Source organism: Hyperolius riggenbachi, chromosome 5 (assembly GCF_040937935.1).
Source record: "Hyperolius riggenbachi isolate aHypRig1 chromosome 5, aHypRig1.pri, whole genome shotgun sequence".
NCBI lineage: Eukaryota > Metazoa > Chordata > Amphibia > Anura > Hyperoliidae > Hyperolius > Hyperolius riggenbachi.
In genome coordinates, this window is record NC_090650.1 from 396,310,480 (window position 1) to 396,332,821 (window position 22,342).

The window sequence follows — 22,342 nt, forward strand, 5'->3', positions numbered from 1 at the left end:
AAGTCCTGACCTGAATCCTATTGAGATGTTGTGGCATGACCTTAAAAAGGCGGTTCATGCCAGAAAACCCTCAAATAAAGATGAATTACAACAATTCTGCAAAGATGAGTGGGCCAAAATTCCTCCAGAGCGCTGTAAAAGACTCGTTGCAAGTTATCGCAAACGCTTGATTGCAGTTATTGCTGCTAAGGATGGCCCAACCAGTTATTAGGTTAAGGGGGCAATTTCTTTTTCACACAGGGCCATGTAGGTTTTGAGTTATTTTTCTCACTAAATAATAAAAACCATCATTTAAAACTGCATTTTGTGTTCAATGATGTTATCTTTGACTAATAGTTAACGGTTTTTGATAAACAGAAACATTTAAGTGTGACAAACATGCAAAAGAATAGTTTTTCACACCACTGTATTTGTGTGCTAGGCACTATACATACCCATGTCTATCTCATCATGTCACATGTCACCTCGGGTATCCTTTAAAATCAGCCTAGAGGTTCCATACACGAATGATTGCTTTTTCTGTGAATCCAGGAAAAATGATCAAATAATCAAGAAAAGTTGGCTCCACTGCCTCTGCTGTGCATAAAGGTACATAAGTAGAACAGGTCCTAATTTCTCAACGTGTGGTATGCATATCCCAGGGGGTACTTCTGATGGTTCCAGGGGGTACTCAGGTTTGATAAACTTAACCAAGAATAACAAATTTAGAGCTTTAGAAAATTATAAATCTTATTTTAACAACACCAAATTAGCATTTTAGCTAATTAAAAAGCAATAGTAAATGCTTGGATTTTTTTTAGAACCAATTATCATGTTCTACGATTAAATATATATTTGTCAAGGGGTACTTGTGATAATGTTTCCTATGCCAGGGGGTACTTGGTGAGTACAGGGTTTTAAAAGGGGTACATACCAATAAAATGTTGAGAAACAATGGAATAGAGTACCCAACACTTTTTAATTTTGATATTACTATTCCATATCATTTTTTTTTCTTATACAATTAATATTTCACAAGTATATATTTCATTGTTTGGCCCTTTCAAATTACACGATCTCTCTTTTTTGTTTGTCTAATTGTCTCACTTTTTTGTAACCCAGAAATACAAAAATAATAATTGTATCCGATTTATATCTGTTGGGATATTCTATGGAACATACCATATATAATATAAATATATATATATATATATATATATATATATATATATATATATATATATATATATATATATATAATATATTATCATTTTTGGACCTTTCAAATTGCACGATTTCCCATGTTTGGTTTGTCTGGTTGACTTTTCACTTTTTTTTTTAATCCATAAATAAAAAATATTTGTATCCCATTTATATCTGTTAGATTATTTTATGGAACATGCCATATGCCATTCAATTTTTAATGCAATCAACCTGATTTATCCAGCACATCCGATCACATATTTATAAAAAAAAAAAAAAACAACAGTTTTGTTTCCTCAATCATTTTTTTTTGTTTTTATAAAAAAACAAACAAACAGAAAATCCATTGATTTGATTGTATGTATGGCCACCTTTAAAGAACACCTAAAGTGAGAGGTATATGGAGGTTGCTATATTCATTTTTATTTAAACAATTCAAATTGCCTGTCTGTCCTACTGAACTTCTGCCTCTAATACTTTTATGCCTGTTACACACCATGCAATTTCCTGTCAGATCGACAGGTCTGATCAGGTTTCTGATAATTTTTCTGATCAATTTTCTGATTACTTCTGTATAAAATCGATGGGAAAAATGATCGGAAAGCTAAATGGACCTGTTGGAAATTACTGATTCGACCTGTCAATCTGACGGGAAATATAATAGTTATGCCTGAAAGATCAGCAGGATCTTTGATCGAAAAGAAATATGACAGCCTCCATATCACTCTCACTTCAGTTGTCCTTTAACCACTTCCCGACCGCCGTATTCACAAATGGCGGCCGGGAAGTGGACCCCGCAAGGACCGCCGTATAGACAAATGGCGGCGGTCCTTGTAGGGGCATGGGCGGAGCGATCGCGTCATCCGTGACGCGATCCTCCGCCGGCGCCTGTCTCTGCTCACCCGCCGCAACATCCCGCCGGCCATACGGAAGCGCCGGCGGGATGTTAACCCGACGATCGCCGCATACAAAGTGTATAATACACTTTGTAATGTTTACAAAGTGTATTATACAGGCTGCCTCCTGCCCTGGTTGTCCCAGTGTCCGAGGGACCACCAGGGCAGGCTGCAGCCACCCTATGTTGCACCCAAGCACACTAATTTCTCCCCCCCCTGCCCCAGTTCGCCCACAGCACCCCTCAGACCCCCCCCTGCCCACCCCCCAGACCCCTGTTTGCACCCAATCACCCCCCTAATCACCCATGAATCACTCCCTGTCACTATCTGTCAACGCTATTTTTTTTACCCCTGCCCCCTCCTGATCACCCCCCACCCCTCAGATTCTCCCCAGAACCCCCCCCCCCCCCTGTACTGTATGCATCTATCCCCCCTGATCACCTGTCAATCACCTGTCAATCACCTGTCAATCACCCATCAATCACCCATCAATCACCCCCTGTCACTGCCACCCATCAATCAGCCCCTAACCTGCCCCTTGCGGGCAATCTGATCACCCACCCACACCGATAGATCGCCCGCAGATCCGACATCAGATCACCACCCAAGCGCAGTGTTTACATCTATTCTCTCCTCTAAACACCCACTAATTACCCATCAATCACCACCTATCACCACCTGTCACTGTTACCCATCAGATCAGACCCTAATCTGCCCCTTGCGGGCACCCAATCACCCGCCTACACGCTCAGATTGCCCTTAGACCCCCCCTTATCAATTCGCCAGGGCATTATTTACATCTGTCCTTCCCTGTAATAACCCACTGATCACCTGTCAATCACCCCCTGTCACTGCCACCCATCAATCACCCCCTGTCACTGCCACCCATCAATCAGCCCCTAACCTGCCCCTTGCGGGCAATCTGATCACCCACCCACACCAATAGATTGCCCGCAGATCCGACATCAGATCACCACCCAAGCGCAGTGTTTACATCTATTCTCTCCTCTAAACACCCACTAATTACCCATCAATCACCCATCAATCACCCCCTATCACCACCTGTCACTGTTACCCATCAGATCAGACCCTAATCTGCCCCTTGCGGGCACCCAATCACCCGCCTACATGCTCAGATTGCCCTCAGACCCCCCCCCCCCCCCTTATCAATTCGCCAGGGCATTATTTACATATGTCCTTCCCTGTAATAACCCACTGATCACCTGTCAATCACCCATCAATCACCCCCTGTCACTGCCACCCATCAATCACCCCCTGTCACTGCCACCCATCAATCAGCCCCTAACCTGCCCCTTGCGGGCAATCTGATCACCCACCCACACCAATAGATCGCCCGCAGATCCGACATCAGATCACCACCCAAGCGCAGTGTTTACATCTATTGTCTCCTCTAAACACCCACTAATCACCCATCAATCACCCCCTATCACCACCTGTCACTGTTACCCATCAGATCAGACCCTAATCTGCCCCTTTACGGGCACCCAATCACCCGCCTACACGCTCAGATTGCCCTCAGACCCCCCCTTATCAATTCGCCAGGGCATTATTTACATCTGTCCTTCCCTTTAATAAACCACTGATCACCCATCAATCACCCCCTGTCACTGCCACCCATCAATCACCCCCTGTCACTGCCACCCATCAATCAGCCCCTAACCTGCCCCTTGCGGGCAATCTGATCACCCACCCACACCAATAGATCGCCCGCAGATCCGACATCAGATCACCTCCCAAGTGCAGTGTTTACATCTGTTCTCTCCTCCAAACACCCACTAATTACCCATCAATCACCCCCTGTCACTGCTACCCATCAGATTAGACCCCTATCTGCCCCTAGGGCACTCAATCACCCGCCCATACCCTCAGAACGCCCTCAGACCCCAGCCCTGATCACCTCGCCAGTGCATTGCTTGCATCTATTCCCCCCTCTAATCACACCTTGAGACACCCATCAATCACCTCCTGTCACCCCCTAGCACACCTACCCATCAGATCAGGCCCTAATTTGCCCCGTGCGGGCTCCTGATCACTCGGCCAAACCCTCAGATCTCCCTCAGACCCCCTTCCGATCACCTCCCCAGTGCATTGATTGCATCTATTTTCCCCTCTAACCACCCCCTGAGACACCCATCAATCACCTCCTGTCACCCCCTAGCACTCCTATCCATCAGATCAGGCCCAATACAACCTGTCATCTAAAAGGCCACCCTGCTTATGACCGGTTCCACAAAATTCGCCCCCTCATAGACCACCTGTCATCAAAATTTTCAGATGCTTATACCCCTGAACAGTCATTTTGAGACATTTAGTTTCCAGACTACTCACGGTTTTGGGCCCGTAAAATGCCAGGGCGGTATAGGAACCCCACAAACTGACCCCATTTTAGAAAAAAGACACCCCAATGTATTCTGTTAGGTGTATGACGAGTTCATAGAAGATTTTATTTTTTGTCAAAAGTTAGCGGAAATTGATTTTTTTTTCACAAAGTGTCATTTTTCACTAACTTGTGACAAAAAATAAAATCTTCTATGAACTCGCCATACACCTAACGGAATACCTTGGGGTGTCTTCTTTCTAAAATGGGGTCACTTGTGGGGTTCCTATACTGCCCTGGCATTTTAGGGGCCCTAAACCGTGAGGAGTAGTCTAGAAAACAAATGCCTCAAAATGACCTGTGATTAGGACGTTGGGCCCCTTAGCGCACCTAGGCTGCAAAAAAGTGTCACACATGTGGTATCGCCGTACTCAGGAGAAGTAGTATAATGTGTTTTGGGGTGTATTTTTACACATACCCATGCTGGGTGGGAGAAATCTCTCTGTAAATGGACAATTGTGTGTAAAAAAAATCAAACAATTGTCATTTACAGGGATATTTCTCCCACCCAGCATGGGTATGTGTAAAAATACACCCCAAAACACATTATACTACTTCTCCTGAGTACGGCGGTACCACATATGTGGCACTTTTTTACACCCTAAGTACGCTAAGGGGCCCAAAGTCCAATGAGTACCTTTAGGATTTCACAGGTCATTTTGCGACATTGTTGGTTTCAAGACTACTCCTCACGGTTTAGGGCCCCTAAAATGCCAGGGCAGTATAGGAACCCCACAAATGACCCCATTCTAGAAAGAAGACACCCAAAGGTATTCCGTTAGGAGTATGGTGAGTTCATAGAAGATTTTATTTTTTTTTCACAAGTTAGCGGAAAATGACACTTTGTGAAAAAAAACAATTAAAATCAATTTCCGCTAACTTGTGACAAAAAAATAAAAACTTCTATGAACTCACTATACTCCTAACGGAATACCTTGGGGTGTCTTCTTTCTAAAATGGGGTCATTAGTGGGGTTCCTATACTGCCCTGGCATTTTAGGGGCCCTAAACCGTGAGGAGTAGTCTTGAAACAAAAATGACCTGTGAAATCCTAAAGGTACTCATTGGACTTTGGGCCCCTTAGCGCAGTTAGGCTGCAAAAAAGTGCCAATCATGTGGTATCGCCGTACTCGGGAGAAGTAGTATAATGTGTTTTGGGGTGTATTTTTACACATACCCATGCTGGGTGGGAGAAATACCTCTGTAAATGACAATCTTTTGATTTTTTACACACAATTGTCCATTTACAGAGGTATTTCTCCCACCCAGCATGGGTATGTGTAAAAATACACCCCAAAACACATTGTACTACTTCTCCCGAGTACGGCGATACATGTGTGGCACTTTTTTGCACCCTAACTGCGCTAAGGGGCCCAAAGTCCAATGAGTACCTTTAGGATTTCACAGGTCATTTTGAGAAATTTTGTTTCAAGACTACTCCTCACGGTTTAGGGCCCCTAAAATGCCAGGACAGTATAGGAACCCCACAAATGACTCCATTTTAGAAAGAAGACACCCCAAGGTATTCTGTTAGTAGTACGGTGAGTTCATAGAAGATTTTATTTTTTGTCACAAGTTAGCGGAAATTGATTTTTATTGTTTTTTTTCACAAAGTGTCATTTTCCGCTAACTTGTGACAAAAAATAAAATCTTCTATGAACTCACCGTACTACTAACGGAATACTTTGGGGTGTCTTCTTTCTAAAATGGGGTCATTTGTGGGGTTCCTATACTGTCCTGGCATTTTAGGCGCCCTAAACCGTGAGAAGTAGTCTTGAAACGAAATTTCTCAAAATGACCTGTGAAATCCTAAAGGTACTCATTGGACTTTGGGCCCCTTAGCGCAGTTAGGGTGCAAAAAAGTGCCACACATGTGGTATCGCCGTACTCAGGAGAAGTAGTATAATGTGTTTTGGGGTGTATTTTTACACATACCCATGCTGAGTGGGAGAAAGATCTCTGTAAATGGACAATTGTGTGTAAAAAAAATTAAAAAATTGTCATTTACAGAGATATTTCTCCCACCCAGCATCGGTATGTGTAAAAATACACCCCAAAACACATTATACTACTTCTCCTGAGTACGGCAATACCACATGTGTGGCACTTTTTTGCAGCCTAACTGCGCTAAGGGGCCCAAAGTCCAATGAGCACCTTTAGGCTTTACAGGGGTGCTTACAAATTAGCACCCCCCAAAATGCGAGGACAGTAAACACACCCCACAAATGACCCCATTTTGGAAAGTAGACACTTCAAGGTATTCAGAGAGGGGCATGGTGAGTCCGTGGCAGATTTCATTTTTTTTTTTGTCGCAAGTTAGAAGAAATGGAAACTTTTTTTTTTTTTGGTCACAAAGTGTCATTTTCCGCTTACTTGTGACAAAAATTAATATCTTCTATGAACTCACTATGCCTCTCAGTGAATACTTTGGGATGTCTTCTTTCCAAAATGGGGTCATTTGGGGGGTATTTATACTATCCTGGAATTCTAGCCCCTCATGAAACATGTCAGGTGGTCAGAAAAGTCATAGATGCTTGAAAATGGGAAAATTCACTTTTTGCACCATAGTTTGTAAACGCTATAACTTTTACCCAAACCAATAAATATACACTGAATGGTTTTTTTTTTTTAATCAAAAACATGTTTGTCCACATTTTTCGCGCTGCATGTATACAGAAATTTTACTTTATTTGAAAAATGTCAGCACAGAAAGTTAAAAAAATCATTTTTTTTGCCAAAATTCATGTCTTTTTTGATGAATATAATAAAAAGTAAAAATCGCAGGAGCCATCAAATAGCAGCAAAAGAAAGCTTAATTAGTGACAAGAAAAGGAGCCAACATTCATTTAGGTGGTAGGTTGTATGAGCGAGCAATAAACCGTGAAAGCTGCAGTGGTCTGAGTGGAAAAAAGTGGCCGGTCCTTAAGGGGGGTAAAGCCCTAGGTCCTCAAGTGGTTAAGGTGCACATACATGGTACAATCTTGATTCTACAATATTACCTCTTGTATGTGGTATACTTAAAATATCCACTCAGTTTACCCCAATGCTGCGTAGATCTGGTAATACTGTATTATTGATGGGCACCTTTGGGAGAATTATTGCCATTAGATAGTCCAGGAACTCCAAAATTGCTATAGCAGTAATTACTGTAACTGTCCAGAGGAAGGGGCTTTAAAGAAAATCTGTACTGTAAAATTCTTACAATAAAAAGCATACCATTCTATTCATTATGTTCTCCTGGGCCCCTCTGTGCTGTTTCTGCCTCTCCCTGCTGCAATCCTGGGTTGTAATTGCCATTTTTATCCAGTGTTTACAAACAAAAGACATAGCAAGTGATAGGCTGAGTGTGTAAGTCATACAGAGTGTGCAGGGGGCCTGGAGAGGGTGTGTATAGCTTCTACCAATCACAAGCAGCACACCACATTCCAGCCTGACTGCCTCAGCCCGACAGAGCCGACAGAGGAGAGAAGATTAGATCATATAACAGAGATAACACAGCCACTGTGCAACTATGAATGGCTGCAGTTAGACAGAGCACATTAGAACAGCTATAGGAACTTATAGGATAGAAGAAATAAGGATGAAAATTCTGTTACAGAGTCTCTTTAAAGGAGGAGGCGAACAGCTGACGGCGGAGCTGCAGTGAGGGACATGCTGGGAGCTTGGGGCTGGACGAAGCCCCAGGTAAGTAGCACTTATTTTCCATATAATGGCCGGATAACTCCTTTAAAGGTGGCCACCAGATTCGACCATCAGATAGACACTTTTTCGGCTTGTGAACTACTTTTAAAAATTAGCAAGTCAAAATGATCTACCTATGTACGATTTTAGGAGCACAATTGTATATACAGGATGGGAAATGTAGTGTGGTCAGGATCTACTATGAAGTCCTACACAATCTACCTAATGGGCACCCCTGAGATAGATCCTCTCTGATCAAAATCTGATCAGAAAGAAATCTATTACTGCCACACACTGTATGCAGATTTTCAGTAGATTTCAGCATGATTTAACATAAATTATTTTGGTAATTTTGTTCTATTTGAAAATCTGTTTCAAAAACTCTTTGATTTAACATAAATTATTTGGGTAATTTGTTATAAATGAAAATCTGTATCAGATACGGGGGGAAAAAAAGAAAATCTTAAAATATGTAATATAAAAGTATATCCTGTACACACTTTGAAGCAAACTTCTGGCTGTGCAGGGAGAAGTGTCGGAAAGATGGAGAGCAGCATGAAGTGCAGTGGCGAGAGGCAGCAACATAAATGAGTTAAAGGGTACTGAGCCAAAGCTTGGATCAAAAAGGAAATACCTAAGAAGGAAGCTTCTGGATCCTGTGGAGGCTTTCCACGGTGTCATCCGTTGCCAATCATGGATTTCCGACAAGGTCTTGTTGGAAATCTGATCAGTGCTCATGTGGGTGCAGCATAGTCACGCTCGTGCTTGAAGAGGAGGATCCAGAGGTTCCCCTCTTTTAGTTAACCACTTCGCCGCCCGGGTACAGCATATTGAGTTCCCCGCCCAGAGCGTAGATATACGCACCCCCCGCCGCTGCCGCTGCTGTCCACGCTCCCGCTTGCACGTGCGCGCACTGGTGCATGCCGTTGGCCGCTCGCCCGGAGATCAATGAACGGGAAAAACCATTCCCGTTCGTTGATCTCTGCCCCCCAGCATTGATCGGCTGCTTCTATGAGCAGCAGCGAGATCATTGTGAAAAAAAAAAGTTTCCCAGCCTCCCTGAACATCCTGTAAGCGTACTTCCGACGCTTACAGGACGCATTCCCAAAAATGTACTGTGGCCATCTTGTGGCCAAAAAGTAAAACTACACCCAAAACATTTTTCATATACAAATACATTATTCTACATTATAAATTAACTCATTAACTCCCACACTCCCCATTTGTTACCATTTTTTTTTGTAATGAAATAAAATAATTACAATAAAAAAAAACAAAAAAACATAAATAGTTACCTTAGGGACTGAACTCTTTAAATATTTATATCAAGAGGGTATAACACTGTTACTTTATAAACTATGGGCTTGCAAATAGCGATGGACGCAAATTTTTTAAAAAATCACCTTTATTTCCAAATAAAATATCGGCGCCATACATTGTGATAGGGACATAATTTAAATGGTGTAATAACCGGGACAAATGGGCAAATAAGTTACATGGATTACAGTAGCATTAAGAATCCCCAAAGGACCGGCACCACACAGGGTTTAAATAGCTCAGTTGATGTTTATTGCAGCATCTAGCAATAAAAGGACCCTTTTATTGCTAGATGCTGCAATAAACTCCACTGAGCTATTTAAACCCTGTGTGGTGCCAGTCCTTTGGGGATTCTTATTGCTTGACCCCTTGGTACAGGGGTGAGGACCAGGCACACCATTTTTTGGATTGTTTCCTGTGGTGCTCCTGAGCTGTCATTTTTGCTGAATTACAGTAGCATGCATTTTTAAAAACTATAATGGATGAAAACTGAAAAATAATGATTTTTTTCCAAATGTTTTCATATTTTCGCATTAAAACACATTTAGAATAAAATAATTCTTGGCATAATGTCCCACCTAAAGAAAGCCTAATTGGTGGCAAAAAAAACAAGATATGGTTCATTTCATTGCGATAAGTAATGATAAAGTTATAGACGAATGAATGTAAGGAGCGCTGAAAGGTGAAAATTGCTCGAATGCTGAAGATGTAAAACCCCTCAGTTGTGAAGTGGTTAAAGTAGCGGCATTTCCATGCTTCGGGCCAGGTTCACTTTAACCATCTCAGCCATGGCCTGCACTCCCATACATGCAGGGACAATTTAGCTTTTCACAAAACTTTTTCGCTCATCCTTACCCACTTTCCATAAGGAGAAATACGTTTTTCATTTTCCTCTTTTATTCTAATGAGCATCTCATACAAGTTCTAAGTATGACTGTACGGTCATGAGGATCTTATCTCCAGACTAATCATAGTCTCTGGTCACTGGATTTTCTCATCACTGAACTGTATATCTGGGACGTAAATGAGTCCTAGTATAGTGCTTGACAAATACTTGGAACCAGGTACATTAGGGTTCTTAAAAATTTTATCTGTCTCCTAACTTTTTGGGCAACATGCAATTCACTTTTCCAGACCAGAGCAATTTTCACCTTTCAGCGCTCCTCCCTTTCATTCGTCAATAATTTAATCACCACTTATCACTGCAAAATGATCTATGTCTTGTTTTTTTTTTTTCACCACCTATTAGGCTTACTTTGAGTGGTACATTTTGCTAAGAATTGTTTTATTCTAATTGCATTTAATGGGAATAATAAGGGGGAAAAAAAAAGAAAAAAATTCATTATTTCTCAGTTTTTGGCCAATATAGTTTTAAAATAAAACATTCTACTGTGGATAAAACCCCCACAAGTTATTTGCTCATTTGTCCCAGTTATTACAATGTTTACAATTTTTCCCTACAACAATGTATGGTGACAATATTTTATTTGGAACCGTCTTTCTTCTCTCACTAATTACAAGCCCATATTTATAATAACAGTAATATACCCTCACGACAAACGTATTAAAAAAAAAGTTCAGTCCCTAAGGTAACTATTTATTTTTTTAATATGCAAATATATCATTTGTGTAACTATGAGAGAGAGTGGGGGAGTTAGGGAGTTACTTTTAATAATATGTGTTTTTATTAAAGGATACCCGAAGCGACATGTGACATGATGAGATAGACATGTGTATGTACAGTGCCTAGCACACAAATAACTATGCTGTGTTCCTTTTTTTCTTTCTCTGTCTGAAAGAGTTAAATATCAGGTATGTAAGAGGCTGACTCAGTCAGGAAGTGACTACACTGTGACTCTCACTGATAAGAAATTCCAACTATAAAACACTTTCCTAACAGAAAATGGCTTCTGAGAGCAAGAAAGAATTAAAAAGGGGAATTTCTTACCAGTGAGGGTCACAGTGTAGTCACTTCCTGTATGAGTCAGGACTAAGTCAGCCACTTACATGCCTGATATTTAACTCTTTCAGGCAGAGAAATAAAAAAAAGGAACACAGCATAGTTATTTGTGTGCTAGGCCCTGTACATACCCATGTCTATCTCATTATGTCACCTGTCACTTCGGGTATCCTTTAAAATAAATGTGTGTAGGTGTAATTTTATTATTTGGCCACAAGATGTCCTTGCACTTTTTCTTCCTGCGCGTACTGTTAGTACGCAAACAGGAAGTAACGCATACATGGGTTACTGTTTCTGTTACAATGACCGCAGACATGTGACATTGACACGGGAACTTAGATCAATGAATGGGAACTGTGTTCCCATTCATTAGTCTCCCCACTAATGGTTGGCAATGAGAATGTGCGCTGGGACGTGCGCAGCACCGAGCGAGAGCGCGCACAGCGGCAGACAAATATCTACATTCTAGGACTTCAGATGAGCTCCTGCAGGGCGTAGATATACTGCACGCTGTGCAGAAAGTAGTTAAGCCACCTGCAAGCAAGAGAATCATTTTGACATTAGTTTTCACCTAACTTTTGGTACTTTTCCAATTGCAAAGTGCTAAAACGTTATTTTAAACAGAAGATGAAAAATGATCTCCTAGGAGGAAACATTCGGAGATAACTAAGGGCCCATATGCAATTGCATTGTTCTCCTGAGTTTTCTCCTAGGTGATATTTTCACAACTTGTCATAAAATACCTTTTAATCCTCTAGCAAGAGCAAGAAAATGCTCAAAATAATTTTGAGAGTACTTTTCATTTAGGTACTTTTTCAATTGTAAAATGTGTAAAAGAAAATATGAAGATGATCTCCCAAAAGATAACTCAGGAGGAAAAGTTAATTGGCTAATTGGTATTAATAGATCTGGCTCCAAAATGTTCCTGCTGACTCCTGGTTTAGACAAACTGGCCCATTTTTTCCATATTATTTTCCCCACTGTTGGTCAATTCTTACCTGGGAGTGTAAATAATTCCTGAGACTCAGGATCCTCAGCTGAAAACAGAAACAAATGATTAGATAACGCATACATTGTGTGTGTGTGTGTGGGGGGGGATAAGCTTCTTACTTTCTTTTGATTCAATGGACTCAGCATCACTTCCCATGGCAGGTCCTGCTGGATAATAAAAAGTATCAGTTAGGACAACATGTTGCTCCGAAGTAAAATGGGCTATAAAATGGCCATATACCGGCACCCATTAACCACTTGCCGACCAGGGGATTTTTCAATGATCGGTGCTGCGTGGACTCTACAGCCCGCAGCACCGATCAGGAGTGCAGCAGGGCGATCAGACTACCCCCCTTTTTTCCCCACTAAGGGGATGTCCTGCTGGGGGGGGTCGGCTGCATTTGCTTAGCGGGGGGGGGGGGGGGCTCTTCAAAGCCCCCCTCCGCAGCGTTCTCCGCCGTCTCGCCGCTGCCTCCCTCTCCCTCCCCCTGTGAGCTGCGCAGGACGTATTTCCGTCCTGCGCATTGAAGGATAGGCTTCAGCCTATCATATGCCGGCGATCCCCGGCCAATCAGGGGCTGGGGATCGCCGATCTGCCTTACGGCGCTGCTGCGCAGCAGCGCCGTATGATGTAAACAGCGGGGATTTATTCCCCGCCTGTTTACATTTTGCCGGCGAGCCGCGAACGGCGGCTCTCCTGCTGTTCACGGAGACATGGTAACCCGCAGACGACCGGTTTACGCCAATCGGCGTTAGCTGGTCGTCAAGAGGTTAATGCACTATAGAAGAGCGTAGACTCCCAAATCAAACAACATTTGTAAAGCGATTTTCTCCTATTGGACTCAAAGCGCATAGGCATGGCTCAGACCAATATTTGGTTGATTGGTAAATTTTGGTACAGAGAAAGAATTCTACAAGTCCACAAATACCAGGCTAAACAGGTGGCTTTTGAATAGCTCCAGAGAAGGAGCTGTCTTTACTAAGTGTTGTAGGGAAATACAAAGGGTAGGGGCAGTATGAAAGAAGGTTCTGGCTCCAAAGGTTTTGAGGTGCTCTCTGGGAGTGATCAAGTTTATGGATCCTGCTGATCTGAGGTTGTGAGAGGTGTGGTGCAGTGTACGCACTGTCGGCAGACTGATAAGGCCGTTTCTGAATGATCCGCTTAGCATCAAAAAGACATGAAGTTATAACAATAGTATTTCTATAGCGCTTTTCTCCATGGGGACTCAAAGCGCTGTGACCCTGCATTATGCAGTCTCAAAGGCTAGGGAAAAGAGGTGAGTTTTTAGCCTTTTTTTTAAAGCTGTCCAGAGAAGGAGCCTCTCGTACTGATTGTGGAAGTGAGTTCCATAGATTAGGGGCTGTATAGGAAAAGGCCCGAGCACCAAATGTTAAGTGTATCCTGGGAGTAACCAGCTTCATCTTGTTGGCAGAGCGGAGGGTGCGTGGAGGGGCATAAAGTTCCAATAGATCCGCTATGTATTTGGGTCCCATGTGGTGTAGAGCCTTGAATGTCAGCAGGCAGATCTTACAATTGATTCTCCATTTTACTGGCAACCAGTGAAGAGTTTGCAGTACTTGGGTGATGTGTGAGCTGCGGGGGGCATTGGCTAGGAGTCTGGCTGCAGCATTCTGTACTAGCTGTAAGGGGCACAGAACCTTATCTGTAGATCCGATGAACAGGGCATTGCAGTAATCTAGGCGGGAGGATACAAATGCATGAACCAGGGTAGGTAGGTCTTCAGCTGGGATAAGGTGTTCGATTTTTGCTAAGTTATGAGGAGCTAACATCATGCATTGCTGACTACAATTCACCAGGACCCGGTAACATCAAATAATGATTGATCAGTGAAAACCCCACCCTCACCTGCTGCCACGCTCTCCACATTCTCGCTTTCGCTCTCACTGTTGGACGACTCGCTGTTGGATGGCACGCTCTCAGCAGCTCCATCCGTCTGCAGCCTGTGACCTCCATGGAAACTTACAGGGTCCTCTGGGGGGATGGGAGGGAAGAAGTGAGAATGAGGGGGAATTACATGTATTCCATCAGTGGGCTCTCCAAACAGTGCTTACCTGATGAGGTTGGTGATGTTGTCTCAGTTAGGGACGGGGGGTCAGCTGCAAGAAAGGAACGCTAGAGCTGTAATGAACACCGTTGTAGTCAATGTGCAAATCTAAACACCCCCTGAAACACTGGACTGCCTGAATGAGCCCTCTGAAAAACGATACTTCTGTCTTTGGTGGAAGCTGGGGAGAAGAACCACCAAACCATTCCTTAGGGTTTGTTTATGATAGCTCTATACCAAAATTCCCCATGGCTATTGTGAGGGGTGGTCAGGTCCTTTTGATCTTAAGGTTGTGGGTGGTGTGATGCAGTTGAAACAAATCCCTCAGGTATCCTGGCCTGGGCCTTGGTCGTGTACGGATTTGAATGTTAGCATGCCAATTTTGAAACAAATTCTCCATTTTATAGGTAGCCAGTGTAGTGAGCAAAGGATTGGTGTTATGTGGCAATGGTGGTGTTAGCTTGTTAACAGTCTTGCGGCAGCATTCTGTACTAGCTGCAGGCGGTGTAGGTTTTTATTTGGAAGGCCTGCATAGAGGGCATTGCATAGAGGGCATATGTGTTTTTTCCTAGGTGATATTTTTAAACTTGTCAATAAAATTACTTTTAAACCATTAACCTCCTTAGCGGTAACCCCGTGCTAGACACGGGGTAAGCCGCCGGAGGGTGCCGCTCAGGCCCTGCTGGGCCGATTTAAATAATTTTTTTTTTGCTGGACGCTGCTAGCACTTTGCTAGCTGCGCCAGCACCCCGATTGCCGCCGCCGCGTGCCCGATCGCCGCTATCCGGTGCGGCGCGCGCCCCCCCCCCCCCCAGACCCCGTGCGCTGCCTGGCCAATCAGTGCCAGGCAGCGCCGAGGGGTGGCCCGGGACTCCCAATGATGTCCCGACGTCAGTGACGTCGGTGACGTCATCCCGCCCCGTCGCCATGGCTGAAATTTAATTCTAGTTTAATTCCCCATCTATCAGTAAACCCAAGCTGCGCACAGTGTAGCTCCTACTAGGTCCTAGTAAGGTCTGCGTTTCCTACCCTCGGTGGTGTTGAATGTGTCTGGAGCTGCATTGCTGTTAAGCACTAACCACCGATGACAAAAACCTCACTTTTGTCAGTATTTAGTTTAAAGCCATTTGTCATTCATCCATTCCTGAAGCTCAGCCAAGCACGTGTTTATTTTTGGAATAAAGTCTGTCATGTCGGGATTGAATGATAAATAAATTGGGCTGTCATCTGCATAGCAGTGGTATGTCAAACCGTGTTAAAGTTCTACCTTTTAGAAGGATGCCCTTTTGAAAAATGTAAATATGAAAGTGTTGAGGATCATACCCATATAACCTACAAGGCATATTGAGGAGATTGTGGCCAAGTGATGAACCTCTCTGCCTTTCACTATTTTAGTAACTCTACTATTTCTTGGTTTGTGTCATGAATTTTTGAGAATGTGCCCAAAGGAACTCCTTCATTTATATATAGAATCTACGCTCTCTGATATCAGTTTTGAGCAAATAATTCTTGTATCATCTAGCATTATCCCTAGTACACGTACCATTTCTATTCAGTCCTTCAGGATTAAGAGGCAGCATTGCCCCTCCCTTTCTACCATGGACTGGCGATCAATCGGGACCGCTTGTTGTGGGGTAAGTAGCACTCGGTCAGAGCCGGGGATGCACGTAGGGGCACAAGTACAGCATATTGACATCAGGACAGTATTGTGAGATGCATAGTATGCACAGATGTTCAAAGTGACATATTGTTATGCTCATTGTTTTGGTCAAGGGGGCGTGTCCCTTAGATTGACATGGGTGGCTATCATTGAAATATTATATATATGATTGTATGCACTATGTGTGTGATTATATGTCTGCACTTTTCTGAAGATGGGGACCCTCCGTGGCCCCGAAACAATTGTCAAACGTGTGTTGGCATATGCAATAAATCAGAGCACTGCATTGGAGTTATAGGTGTGCTGGCCGGACTTCATTGCTACTTCAGGATTAATAGGTGCCTGTATAGTGTATGATAGGCACCACGCTTGTGGTGGATACATGATTATGGTTCATCCCCTTTAGTTGGAGTATTATCAATTTTTCAATCAATTTATGGTATTGGTGACTCCTTTATTACCGAATGAACAATTAGTTATTCCCCTTTTCCCTTTACTTTCCTAAGAGAAAAATAGTTTACTCTCACATACTCCGGAAATCTGAATGCACAATCTTTAGGTAACCGTTATGGTCACGTTACACGATTGTGCGTATCTACGGAAATTTTGGTTCAGTTTCCTTAATCTCAGGATTGTGTTCTCTTCCTTAATGACAGACAATCCTCCATTGTCTACACCATAAGGTCATTGTGGAGGGAAAACTACAGATTGACCCTTCATCTATAGGGGAAGCTGAGCCTACAAACACAAAGAGCTCCCCTGCCATTGTGGACCCTGAAAGACGAGCAGTTGCTTCCCCTCCAGGCCCAGGAACACAGCCGCTCTTGTGTCTGTTTGCTGGAGCGAAGGACGTTCCAGTTCAGAAGGAAATTTAAGACGTTAAGTTGGTGGCCTTTAATCTGAAAATCCACTTGAAATTCTCACCACTGAAATTCAAGCGATCCGGACGGAGGAAAAGAGAAATGCGACTGTTGGGGACTTTGTTTGTTGCTCAGTTATTATGGTCTTTATTTTTTAATTTGAAAACTGGTCTGCAACCAAGAAGTTGTTTCTATTAAATTTTTTGGTAGAATGGAGAAGACTTGTTAGATCCTTTATATTAAACCTGAACAGGGTAGCTAAGGTGTGAGCTGTATGCACGCTGTCCAGTGCCGTAACTACAATTCTTGGGGCCTCCCAGCAAAAGGTCTCCCTTGCCTCCTCTTTTTGCCCTTTATGGGCTTGGGCCCATCTCACAAAGGCCATAAAACAATTGTGGCCATCATGATTGTCATACTCATAACAAGTGTAGCCACAAAAACACGTGATTTAAAGTATAGTCTCCTGTATTGGAGGAAGGGAAGGTTTGTAGTTGAGGGCCCCCACAGCTCTGGGCCCCCTGCTACACCCCTCTAGGTACGACGCTTATGCTGTCTTTACTAGAAATATCAACCTATTAACTCCCCTATATATTATCCTGCTCTGTGGACTCCTAGCTGTCAGCATGTTGCCATATGGTTCCTCTGTAGTGTTTGGGTTGTGGCACCATGTGTAGGCCATATGGACAGTCTTCATTTCTGTCTGGATTATGCAGGGCTGTTACCATCAAAAGTTTTGGTGTTTTTGCCTCCCGCCATTCCATTAACCATTGACAGCTGCATTTTTGCACACTTAACATCCTCCCTTAAAATTATACCTAACCCTAACTGTTCCACTTAGACCAGTGGTTCTTAACCTGTGTTCAATCAAACCCCAGGGGGGAGTAAATCTCAGGGGTTCGGTGGAGGTATGTGTCAGTAAATATTCATTGATTTATGTTTTTATTTTTGTGTGACATTCATGTTTTATTAGTTTTGTTGTTTGAACTCAGAGATTTTATGTGCAGCTGATGCATGATTCAATTTGTACACTAATACAAGATATTTATATACCGTATATCTATGTTTTGAATTGGAATTTTTTTTTTCTCCAACTATACAGCGTTTGGACTTTGAAGTATTCAGTGAATGCACATATGAAACTTGAGAGGTTCTGTACCTCCAACCAGGGCCGGATTTAAGCCAAGGCCACATAGGCCACACCACAGAAATAAGGGCGGGTGGGCAGCAGGCTATACTAAGGGGAGGGTCACTTGGCTTCCTATACTGGAGGGAGAGGGGACATCAGACTAGCTATACAGAAGAAGAGGGGGCTTCTTATACTAGAGGGACGTGGGCAGGGACGGATCTAGGGGGGGGGGGGCAGGCAGGTCTCTTGCCCCAGGTGCAGTTTGTTGAATTCTTAAAAAGGCAGCAAAATTTGGATGGGGAATGGCAGTTTAGGCACCAAAACCTGACCTTTAGGCGCCAAAACCTGACCTTGCCCCAGGCGCAACTTGGTCTAGATCCGTCCCTGGACATGGGGTGAGGTAAGGAGTCATCAGGCTACCTATACTGGAGGGAAGGGAGGGGGGTCATCAGGCTATTTAAAGTAGAGGAGGGGGGGAAGGGTTATCTGGCTACTTATACTGGAGGGAGAAGGGTTCTCTGGCTACCTATTCTGGGGGGGGGGGGGGGGGGTGTCATCTGGTTACCTATACTGAAGAGGGGCAGTTGCTGACAGTGGCCTTGGGTGGTAAAGAGTACAAATCCGGCCCTGCCTCCAACAAGGTTAAGAACTACTGATCTAAACAATGCCTAACTTGAATATTCTCCCCTTAAAGCAAACCTGAAGCAAAACAAAAAAAAAATGATATAGTGAATTGTGTGTGTAGTACAGATAACGAATAGAACATTAGTAGCAAAGAAAAGAATGTTATTTTTTTTTTCCGATTATATAGTTTTTTGTTTTTTTTTATAACATTGCATCATACGGTCTCAGTTGCAGATTTAAAATCACACTCTGTCTTTTAAGCTATAAAATAAGCAGATATAATGACCCTTTGAACTCTCATGCAGTAAAATCTCATCTCAAGCTGTCTCCCACTGTTTCTTAGCAGTTTAAGTGCTTCAGAAAACAGGACTGTATTGGACCCAGTTGGGTCATATAGCTGGGAGAAGCTCTTTTGCATAGATAACAACTGAAGTTTTTTAACTCTTACTGTACTGGAAAACAATATGAGGCTCTTTTCTTTGCTACTAATGTTCTGTTTCTTGGCTGAAATACTTACAATTCATTATACCATAAGCTTATTTTCGCTTCAGGTTTGCATCAACTGATACTGTTGACTTTCCTCCACCCTAAATTCCTGCACTGGAGCACCAGCTCCTTAATAACCGAGTGCCAGGCTATATAATATCATCGCTAATCTCGGACTGACGCTCAAAATAAATACCTGCTGCCACATAGTCATTATTATAGCATAACACTTGGCTTCAGTATATCTGATCAACGTTTTAATAACCCAGCTCCAACACTCAGCTATATATTAGCCGGTCAGCTGTGCCAAGTTTACATTACAGTCTATGGCAGGGCCTAGAGTGGCCAACGGGCTGTGTGCCCAGTTCAGCTGCTCCACCCACCAGCATCATGTATATAGTAATAAGAGAACCAGCATAAACTGCTGGGTAACTTACTTTGCTGAGGAGCGTCCGTTACCTCTTCATTTTCTGCAGATAAGAAACACAGTCAACACACTACAGAACACTGACAATTGTATCAGACAGAGCCCTGAGACTTCAGAGAACATAGCAGTTCTATCAGCTGTGCTGCTTTCTAGAAGTCGGCAGAACACAACCCATAATCATTCTATAGGAGTAATTAAATTCCTCAGTCACAGAAATAGAACACAGCAGTCCCACACAAGGATGACCGCCTCATGTACCACACAGGAAATGACATCAGACATACAGGAAGTTATTATTATTTAGTATTTGTATAGCTCTGACATCTTCCACAGCAATTGACAGAATGTATAGTCATGTTACTGTCTCACAGAGGCGCTCACAATATAAACCCTACCATAGCCCTATGTCCATTTTAGGGGGAAGCTAATTATCTGTATGTTTTTGGGATGTGAAAGGAAACAAGAATGTCTGGAGAAAACCCACACAGACATGGATAGAGCATACAAATTCCATGCAGATATTGTCCTGGCTGGGATTCAAATCGGGGGCCCATCGCTGCAAGGCAAGAGTTCTATACACTACGGCACTGTGTGCAGTGGCATAGCTGCAAATCATGGGGCTTTCCAGTGTTCATGCCCTTTCCCTTGCCTACCCCTGGTGACCAGCTTGGAGGCCCATCTTGCAAGGGTCATAAAACAAGTGTGGGCATTGTAATCTTCACACCCATAACAAGTGTAGCCACAAACACACCTGATCTGAAAGATGGACCCCTTTATCAGAGGAAGGGAAGTAGTAGTTGGGGCCCCCTTAGAGCTCTGGGCCCCCCTGCTCCCCTGCAGTTACGCCCCAGGCTGTGTGCTACACTTTTTTAAATTATACAAATTTAAAACATCACTATTTGCTAGATTATCCATTTTCTTTGAACTAAGCCCTGTACAAGCGCTAGGTGAGTCGCCATAGGCGGCCGATAACGACCAACTGTGATGAGGATCCAGAGTGCGTACAGCAGCCCCCGTCCCCACTCGGTCAGCGATCCACCTGGCAGATCGTAAGAGTAATATTGCAATGCGATGTCTGTGCAATATTACCACACTTTCCTGCATCAGGCCCAATATGCATTAAAAAAAGAGGAGTCTGAACTAAAGCTTTAAAAAGACACTGTAAGGGGGGGGGGGGGGGGGGGAGTGCCCCTATGGGGTACTTACCTCGGGAAGGGGAGGCTTCTGGATCCTAATGAGGCTTCCCCGTCCGCTTCATCCTCGAAGATCCAGCACTGGCAGCCCCAGAAAACCCGCCAACTAGCTTGTCGGTGGGCGGCGCAGGCACAGTAGAGGCTTCAGCACGCGGCAATAATTACCTATCTGCTCTCCTACGCAGGTGCAGTACAAGCTTCCCTTCAAATAGCCGGGTCCACACTACTGTGCAGGTGCAGGTGACTCGCGCCTGCCCAGTAGAGCAGACCGGCTCGGCTATTTCCACTGGAGCCCGAGGGGAAGTTTGTACTGCGCCTGCCCTGGAGCGCAGATAGGTAAATATTACCATGCGTTGTCCGTGGTCTGACAGTGTTGGATCCTCAAGGCTGAGGAGGATGGAGGAAGCCTCATTAGGATCCAGTGGCTTCCCCCTCCCGAATCAAGTACCCCATAGGGGTTCTTTTTTTTTTCTTACAGGATTACTTTAAGAACTCCCTATATATAGAAAGTCATAGAGTGGAATACTGAATGTGAGAGGCCATAGAATGGCCGGGACATACCTGCAATTGAACTCTCTACCGTTGGAGTCAGTTCCGGGTCAGCATCTGTCACAAGTTCTAAAAATAATATACAGTGTTTACTGAAACAAGATAAGGAGTCACATGATGCATAACTTGTAAAATCTCCCAAGAGACACATCTGAGGACAGAGACCTTCTTCCAGTAGCAACAGAGTGACCAATGGAGGGATCTGCCCTAGAAAACAAGGATTTGGGGATTTTCAGACTTACCCTGAGCTGCCACAATAGAGGCCAGGAGAGCAGCAGCCAAAAAGAGGAGCAGAATCCTGCAAGAGAAATCAAATGATGTCAAAATCTCGTCAGAAATCATGTATTCAATATTCAGAAGTCTGTAGATCGATGAAGCAGATTTCGTAAGCGTAGTGTGGGATTTATTAGGACTTGTCTGATGATCAGGCTCATCCACAAGGCAACCTAGGCAACTGCCTGGGGTCTAGTGGGCATCAAGGGGCTCAGCTGTCACTTTCCCTGACCACTCTCCCACCTAAACTTACCAAAAAGACTCTAGAAGGAAGCAAAGGCTAGTACCTTGCCTTGGGCCCCATTGTAGCTTAAACCTTTTGTGGATATCTGACAGTCAAAGGAGCAAATGTGAGACTACCTGCAGCAAGAACTTTTTTTCATAAATCCTAGTCCGGTTTGCAGTATCGCCAGTGCAGGGGGGGCTGCTGCTGTTTTCTTGCCCCAAGCAGCACATAATTTGTGGGTGGCCCTCCCTCCCTTTCCCGCCGAGGTACTCGAGGTGCACCCCCCAGTATAGGTAGCCAAGGTGCCCTGCCAGTATAGGTAGCCAAAGGTGTGCCCCTCCCCCTGTATAGGGCATTGGTGACGGTGGGGGCATGTAGCTCGCAGTCCTGCAGACCAGTGGCGACCTGAAGAGACAGCAGTGTACAGTC

General features: G+C 43.8%; 1 protein-coding gene across 3 annotated transcripts in view; it reads right to left on the reverse strand.

Annotated features, from left to right (window-relative positions):
• The window catches only part of LOC137517851 (uncharacterized), a 74,095-nt gene that overhangs the window by 5,458 nt on the left and 46,295 nt on the right, over positions 1–22,342 (reverse strand). For 2 of the 3 annotated variants that reach the window (XM_068234913.1, XM_068234915.1), the window contains exons 2-8: positions 21,657–21,712; positions 21,427–21,483; positions 19,683–19,715; positions 14,497–14,541; positions 14,291–14,416; positions 12,544–12,591; positions 12,432–12,470 (exon numbers count right to left, since the gene is read on the reverse strand). In XM_068234913.1, coding sequence (XP_068091014.1) covers positions 12,432–12,470; positions 12,544–12,591; positions 14,291–14,416; positions 14,497–14,541; positions 19,683–19,715; positions 21,427–21,483; positions 21,657–21,712 — 404 coding nt within the window. The remainder of the gene's footprint in view (positions 1–12,431; positions 12,471–12,543; positions 12,592–14,290; positions 14,417–14,496; positions 14,542–19,682; positions 19,716–21,426; positions 21,484–21,656; positions 21,713–22,342) is intronic. The other variant, XM_068234914.1, reaches the window with a different exon arrangement.